This window comes from Lathyrus oleraceus, chromosome 4 (genome assembly GCF_024323335.1).
Source record: "Lathyrus oleraceus cultivar Zhongwan6 chromosome 4, CAAS_Psat_ZW6_1.0, whole genome shotgun sequence".
Lineage (NCBI taxonomy): Eukaryota > Viridiplantae > Streptophyta > Magnoliopsida > Fabales > Fabaceae > Lathyrus > Lathyrus oleraceus.
In genome coordinates this window covers 136,116,231-136,125,155 of record NC_066582.1, presented here as the reverse complement: position 1 = coordinate 136,125,155, position 8,925 = coordinate 136,116,231, and the positions used below count along the sequence as shown (strand labels likewise).

The 8,925-nt window shown below is 31.3% G+C and overlaps 1 protein-coding gene across 1 annotated transcript; it reads right to left on the bottom strand.

Annotated features, from left to right (window-relative positions):
• Positions 1–371: 371 nt before the first annotated feature.
• LOC127135288 (protein DETOXIFICATION 49) lies at positions 372–2,132 on the bottom strand. Its single transcript, XM_051062035.1, has one exon. The coding sequence runs from the start codon at positions 1,947–1,949 to the stop codon at positions 507–509; it is 1,443 nt and encodes a 480-aa protein (XP_050917992.1). The 5' UTR covers positions 1,950–2,132; the 3' UTR covers positions 372–506.
• Between the last annotated feature and the right edge of the window lie 6,793 nt (positions 2,133–8,925).

Sequence of the window (8,925 nt, the reverse complement as noted above, 5' to 3'; positions counted from 1 at the left end):
AAATAAAGTATTTAACTTACTTAAGAAGTTACCTGTTGCAATTGTGATATCAATTGCTGCAAATACTTTTAATTTATTTCACAGTTTGAACGAAAATATTTAACTTAACACATTGTTATAATATCATCTTCACATCAAGGTATAATAATAATCAAACAATGAGAATTACATATCTCTTTTGACACTAAACTCCATGCCTTCTCCTCACCATAAATAAAAAACCAGTTCAACTTATAATAATAATAATAATAATAATAATAATAATAATAATAATAATAATAATAATAATAATAATAATAATAATAATAATAATAATAATATAATAATAATAATAATAATAATAATAATAATAATAATAATAATAATAATAATAATAATAATAATAATAATAATAATAATAATAATAATAATAATAATAATAATAATAATAATAATAATAATAATAATAATCTTTTGAACCTTGATTATAAAATGTAATAATAACTCTTTATCTTTCATATGATTCCTCATTGTTGTTCATCCCCTTGATCACATGACATGAGTTCTTCAGCTCTTTGAGCTTGACCATCCCAATTTGTGTGTACCATCACAAACATCATTGTCATCATACAACATCCCTGTGCTGCCAACATTCCAATCCACAAACCTTCAAAATCAAACCCTCCAAAGAAACTCAACCAAACAGCAATAGGCATTCCAACTACATAAAAACAAAACAAGTTTATATTCGCACCCAATTTCGGCCTAGCCGTTCCCCTCAAGACGCCACAAACCGTTGTTTGTGGACAATTTCCAAACTCACATACACCAACAATCGGCAACACGATTCTCGTCAAATGGATGATCTCTTTGTCTATTGTGAACATACTAGCCCAGACATTCCTCACTGAAACCGCGAACACAAATGCGAAAAACCCTAAAACGAAACTAAAACAAACTCCAACTACAGCCGCGATTTTCGCGTGGTGTGGATTTCCTGCGCCGAGCTCATTACCAACTCTTGTTGAAACTCCGAAGCTTAGAGATGATGGAAAGATGTACATCAACGACGTCGTTTGAATCAAAACTCCCATTGATGCAACACTTGCTTGTGGATTCAGCAATAGTCCACAAAGCAAAGTCATGATTTCATACCACCACCATTCAAGACAAACCGAAAAGCAGCTTGGAATTGCGAGGTTCAATAATGCTTTCCAATTTTTAAAACATCTCCAAGAAATTCCATTCCATGTTGTCTTGTATGTGCCTGTAACTATTATGTAGATGATCAACGAACCAACGAAGTTGAAATTCGTCCAAACAGCGCTTAATGCGACGCCTTTGATACCCAATTTGAGCGTAGACACAAGAAGGTAGTTGATGGGAATGTGAAGGAGAATAGAGAGTGCAGCACAACATGTTAGAGGGAATGTTATTGATTGACTTCGAAGGTAGATTCTCAAAGGGTGAAGAAGTGATTGTGCTGCTAGGTCAGGAAGTGAATAAAGAATGTATAATTGTGCTTCTTTTGATATATCTTCTTGTTGACCAAATAAAAGCAAAATCTTATTCATGTTGAGCCATAAGGATGCTATGAGAATTGAAGTTAGCATAAGAATAAGTACCATCCTTTGCATTGTGAGGCCAAGAAGCATGAACCTTTTTGCGCCGAAAGCTTGGCCACAGATAGGTTCCATCCCCATGGCGAGGCCGGAGAGAACCGAGTAACCGGTGATGTTGGCAAATCCAATGGCGAGTGAGCCACCGGCAAGAGCGAGCTCGCCGAGGTGACCGAGGAAGAGCATTGAGATCATGGAGCGGGAATAGAGTAATAGACCGGTTAATATCATAGGGAGTGATATTTTGGATATGTTTCTTGCTTCATTTAGGGCAAGAGAGAAATGGGAACTTTGGGGATTTGGTGTTTGTTGTTGACATGTTGGAGAATTGGGGATCAAAGGATTTAACATATTTGACTGCTCTTATATGGTTCTCAATATATTTGAGTGATTTTAGTTCTGTTCATTAAATATAAAGGCAGAAGAGGCGTACACAGATAGATTGTTGCCGCAGATTCAAATTCCTAAATTCAATGTATTTATGAAATTATTGTAGTTTTGCGAAAGTTGGTTGGATGAAATTTAAAAGGTGTAATGCACAATACGCTAAACTCGAGGAGGCGACCACAGATATATTATTGCCCCAGATTCAAATCCCCAAATTCAATGTTTTTACGAAATTATTGTATTTTTCCGAAAGTTAGATAAGATGAAATTTAAAAGGAAAAACTTTTGAGTTTGTGCATTTTAAAAAATAAAATAGGTGTAATGCACAATATCCTAAATTCGAGGAGGCGACCACAGATACATAGTTGCCGCCGCGGATTCAAATCCACAAATTCAATGTTTTTTTATGAAATTATTGTCCTTTTTCGAAAGTGAGATAAGGTGAAATTTAAAAGGAAAAACTTTTGAATTTGTGCATTTAAAAAATTAAAATAGGTGTAATGCATAATACCCTAAATCAGAGGAGGCGACCACAGTTACACTGTTGCCGCGGGTTCAAATCCACAAATACAATGTTTTTTATGAAATTATTATCCTTTTTCGAAAGTGAGATAAGGTGAAATTTAAAAGGAATTTTTTTTGAGTTTGTACATTTTAAAAAATAAAATAGGTGTAATGCACAATACCCTAAATCCGAGGAGGCGACCACAGAAACACCGTTGCCGCGGATTCAAATCCACAAATTCAATGTTTTTTATGAAATTATTGTCCTTTTCCGAAAGTGAGATAAGGTGAAATTTAAAAGGAATTTTTTTTGAGGTTGTGCATTTTAAAAAATGAAATAGGTGTAATGCACAATACTCTAAATCTGAGGAGGCTACCACAGTTACACTGTTGCCGCGGATTCAAATCCACAAATTCAATGTTTTTTATGAAATTATTGTCCTTTTTCGAAAATGAGATAAGGTGAAATTTAAAAGGAAAAACTTTTGAGTTTGTGCATTTTAAAAAATAAAATAGATGTAATGCACAATACAGTTACACGGTTGCCGTGGATTCAAATCCACAAATTCAATGTTTTTTATGAAATTATTATCTTTTTTTCGAAAGTGAGATAAGATGAAATTTAAAAGGAAAAACTTTTGAGTTTGTGCATTTTAAAAAATGAAATAGGTATAATAGACAATACTCTAAATCCGAGGAGGCGACCACACAAATTCAATGTTTTTTATGAAATTATTGTCTTTTTTCGAAAGTGAGATAAGATAAAATTTAAAAGGAAAAACTTTTGAGTTTGTGCATTTTAAAAAATGAAATAGGTGTAATGGACAATACTCTAAATTCGAGGAGGCGACCACAGAAACAGTGTTGTCGCGGATTCAAATCCACAAATTCAATGTTTTTTATGAAATTATTGTCCTTTTTCCAAAAGTGAGATAAAATGAAATTTAAAAAGAAAAACTTTTAAATTTTGTTCATTTTAAAAAATGAAATAGGTGTAACGGACAATACCCTAAATCCGAGGAAACGGCCACATATACATTGTTGCCGCCGATTCAAATCCACAAATTCAATGTTTTTTATGAAATTATTGTCGTTTTGCAAAAGTGAGATAAGATTAAATTTAAAAGAAAAAACTTTTAAATTTATATATTTCAAAAATAAAATAGATATAATGCACAATATCCTAAAATAATGAAGAAAGAAAGGAAAAAAATAATTAACAAATTCCTCTAAAGATTAGGAAAGAAAAAAAAAATAAAGAAAAAGTTGAAGACAGTTTTATATTTATTGAAGGAGGGAAAGAGTAAGTTTTTGGGTTGATGTACATACATGTATCGAAAACAAGAGACACGGTTGTGTTTCAACATTTTAAGACAGGGATCAATTGGTAAATATCTATAAATGTTTTTAAATGTTAAATTCATGTTAAATCAATTTTATTAATGGTAATTGAATACACTTTGAACTAAATCTCAGCTATCTCAAACTCTAGTTCAAATTCTTACTATTTTGACCGATCGTTGCGTCTGTCAAATGTTATCTTAAATGAATAAGTTGTTTTGTTTGATCGATTCTACTTGAAGATTTTACTTTTAGAATCAGATACTTTTCTTTTCTCTCGTCATTTATACCAGAATTAGATAAATTTTCGTCAGTTTGTTTTACCTTTAAAAAAAATGATTTTGTTAAAATAAATCATTTTTTAACTATTATAAATTTTTTAATATTTATTTTTTAAAATTAAAAAACAAAATTTAATATTCTATTATTCTATTATATAAACAAAGAATAAAGATTAAAATATAATCAAAATCATAATTTTTTCAAAAAATTATATCTCAAAATGATTTTTATGAAAATATATTTAAAATAATTTTAAAATTAAGTAATTACTTAAAATTTTAATATTTTAAAAAAAATTCAATAATATGATAAAATATCTAAAATAATATTTTTAAAAATAACAATTGAAATCGAATTTTTTTATTTAAAGATTTTATGAAAAATTTATTTAATTCTTTTCTTACATAAAATTATATTACATTATAAAAATCATTTAAAAAAATAAATAACAAAATTAAAACTTCATATACATGGAAAATTAAATATCACACTTCCTCTATTATCACAGGCAAAATTAAGAAAAATAGATATACCACCATCTTAAAACCAGCGGCGGTATCAAATATATTTAGAGTGCCATTATACATGATCTTAGCTTTTTAGAGATATTAATATATATTTTTTATGATATAATTAATAAATATTTAACGTTTGAATGACTTTTTTTTCATAAAAATAATAGACTCCGATCTCTAGATTTATAAGTTGTTGAGTTTTTATGTTTTTTTTTTAAATGAATGATTTTTTCAAACAGATTTAAAAGATTATAAATTTTAGCTTTCAATATTTTTTTTCATCTGAGTTAATATTGTTTATGCTTCGAGATGTTTTTTTTAGAAATTGAAATTGTTAAAAAAAATTATTTGTGATCTTAAATATTGTAAAATATATTAAAAAAATTGTTTTGATTTCAATCAAAAATACATTTTAAATTTTGATTAGTAATAGATTTTTATTAATGTTATAGGAGAAAGTGTACGGATGATAATATTTAAATATTAATAAATGAATGTTGTATGGAATACTAAAAAATATATTTGAGTTGATATATATATATATATATATATATATATATATATATATATATATATATATATATATATATATATATATATATAAGGGTTTGCTAACATAGATCCACTTGTTTTTTGAAGGTCCACGTTAGCAAGATTGAAGAAGAAGAAGATGATGGAAGAGAAAGAGAGAGAATCTGAATGTGTAACTAACTTTCTCTAACAAAATTGGAAGTGGTAACAAAAACTCTTATCCCGAATTGAACTATCTTTTAGTATTTATACAATCAAAATTTCTAATGTAATAAAAATTAACTCTAAATGCAACTGAAATGAATTACAACAAACATCACCCCTTAGTTCATATTCAACTAACTAAAATCAACAACACGAATTTCATCCCTCAAATGGATAAAGTGTTCAGTCTTGATTGTTTTGGTCAGCACATGTGTCAGTTGCTTCTGAGTGCTACTGTAAGCAACTTCAAGCATTTCATTTTAAACCAGATTTCTCGAAAGGGAAATTTATGTCAATATGCTTGCTCCTTCCATGCAGTACTAGATTCTTGGCAAGGATTATGGTTGATTTGTTGCCAGTCATCAACTTCACAAGCTTGCTCACCTTGATTTTGAGATCCTGCAACAAGTTCAGAATCCAAACAGCTTGACAAGCAAAAAAAACATCTGCAATATACTCGATTTCACAGGTTGACAATGCAACCACTGGGTGCTTCTTGGAGCACCAAGAATTGGGACCCCAGATACTTGAAAAAATGTTCAAAAGTACTTCTTATGTCAACTCTGTCTCCACATCAATCAGAGTCTGAATAGCATATCAATTATGAATCAAATTTAGCACCCAAATGGAACAAAACTCCATACTTCAGAGTCCACTTAATATACCTCAGTATCCTGACAACAACTTGGTAATGTGACAACTTTGATTTGTTCATAAACCTACTTACCCTTCCAATTGCATAGCAAATGTTAGGCTTGGTATTAAAGATATCTCAATGAGTCTACCAACGGTTTAAAAATTGTAGCATATACATAATCACCCTTAACATCAGAATCTAACTTGTGATTTGTTTTAGCACGTGTTGTTGCAGACTTGCAATTTATTAGTTCAAATCACTTTAGAAGCTCAAGTTTATACTTCACCTGATGAAAAATTATACCCTTATTAGAGTACAAAACCTGCATCCTTAGAAAATATACCATATTTTTTAGATCAGTCATCTCAAACTCATTCTTCAGCATCTTCTTGAACTTAGTTATCTCATCTTAAAAGCTCTTTGTTAACAATATGTCATCAACATAGAGACACACCAGAATCATATTACTATTAGATGTATGTTGAACACAAACACCTATAAGACCCAAATTTTGACCCTAAGATTCCTCATGCAATTTCATTATAAGCATTATCATTGGGATCATACCTTGGCATCCCCCTTACCCCTCTTTCATTGGATTTATTTTGGGAGAGATCATCAAGCACAATGTGATTGTATCATACTTGTATATCCTCATTTTACTAACCAAAATACCAAAAATATGTCTTTGCATTTGCCTAACTCTTTTGTAGGTGGGGCATGATCTCCATTGATCTACCAAGTTCATATCTAGGGTTTGAGACCCTCATGACAAATAGCACAACCATGAATTGATCCAAGAATGGTTATGAGCATCATATATGAATTCCATTGATTCATACATGTTATATTGATCAAGTTTTCTTCAAGAGTTTGAAGGTGATTTACCTTGGAAACCCTAGTTTGACTGGGTATCTTGAGTAACTGCTCTAACAAGCTATCTCACCAATTGGTCAAATTTTTCAAGGTACACTTCAAAATTTATCATCTTATGCATATATGATCTACCATGAGCCTAGAAAGTCAAAATAATTGAAGGTTAGCAAGTTGGTTGATGGTGGCTGGCCAGATGAACTCATCTAATCAAAACTGGGTCTCCCTAGACCCTATCTCCTACAATTTTCACCATATGAAATTATTCTAAGAGAAAAGTTACTCTAAATTACATTCCAAACAACTTTCATGTTGATACCTAGAGCTAATTTTTCTTGGAAAATCATTTTCTATGTTGAAACATTATAGGTCATTTTGTCTAAACCCTGATTTGAAAGTCAACTTCCCAAGGCCATAACTTGCTCATTTTGTATGATATGAAATATTTCCAAGTTTCACAATCAAATTCAAGATGTCTACTTCAACCTTTATGTTTGGAGTGAGAGCTAATTCAACTTTTATGAGCATGTGATATGAGGTTACATTATAGGTCATTTTTGACCTATACCATGAACAAGTGATTTTTCCAAACTTCAACAATGCATAACTCTATCATTCTAAATTCAAATGACATGAAATTGGTGACATTTTTTAAGATCTTTTAAAGGGATACAACTTTGATGAAGACATTTTTCTTATTTGAAGCTCACATAAAAAGTTAAGCAAGGTGGAATATTGAGGTATATGGCTTGACACTTAGAAAAAATTTCAACATGTTGAAATCTCCAAACTTCCACCTCAAAAGTCACCATGATCCAAGCTCCAAATGAAGAAGTGTTGAATATCAAACTTGTTCCCCTTGATCCAAGCTTTCCAAAGAACTCAAGTTCATGCATTTTGGATAAAGATTGCTAGGTCTGCACATGGCTTTAACAGGGTTGCATCATTGGAAAGAATCAATTGCACAAACTTCAGTTCACACTACCTTGCCATCCAAGCTTCATTCAGACTTCATTTGGAATCATGTTGGACCTTAATGCATTGCATCATGGGCCTGTACATGTCCATGCACTCGTGCCATTCACATTGCCAATTTTGGACAGATTTTGAAGTGTGCAAATATCATTCCCTTTGGCTATAAATAGAAGGCATTTGAGCTCATTTGAATAACACTTTGTGCGCCAACTTTTCCCCCCATTGAAACCCTCTCATTCTAAAGGAAAACCTGAGAAATTTCAATTTGCAATTTGAGTTTGAATCTCAATTGTTGGAGATTCAAGAACTCCAGGATCCAAAGCCTTGCAGCCTCTCTAATCACTTCCTGCTAGCTTCTCAAGTGTGATCACATCGTGTTTGGAGCAAGCCACATCAAGAACTGCATAGCATTGAAGGTAATTTTCAGAAAACTTCATCTCTTCGATTCTCACTCAATTCTCTTGGATCTTTGGTTGTCTGAAGTCCTACCAATATAGGCAAGAAGATTGAGTTGCTTAGAGTTCAAATCGAAGCAACTCAGTTGACACACCTCAAAATTCAACTCCTCATATCTTTTTATATATTTGAAGTTAGTTGAAATTGAGGTCAGATTCGTGCTTTACGCCATTTTTTCTTTCAAATCATGTCTTCCTTTTTTATTTTGGTGATGGTTGAGGGTGGACCAGTCTGGTGAGGTCCACCGGAGAAGAAGACCGGAGTTACAGCTCCGGCCCTGTGTTGGCACGTCTCCAACCATAGGATCCTTTTCAAATGTTTTAATCTCATGTGTTGGTTCTGATTACCATCCCTGCAGCGCATTGACTAATGTCCATTGTGGAACGCGCACTGAGGACCACTTGATCTGCCACCTCAATTAATGAGGGAGATCAAGTGGTCCACGTTTTTTGCTATTTTCTGGTTTTCATTTTAATCCTTTTATTTTCATTAATTCATATTAATTTTAATATTGATCCAAAAAATATGAGAGTTTCACCAAAAAAATTCAAATAATTCTCTCTTTCATATTTAGAATTAAAATTATTTTTTGGATCATTGTTAATATTTTTCATGATTTAAT

Excerpts from the sequence above, each read along its gene's own strand:
- LOC127135288 (XM_051062035.1), bottom strand. The coding sequence starts at position 1,949 with ATGTTAAATCCTTTGATCCCCAATTCTCCAACATGTCAACAACAAACA.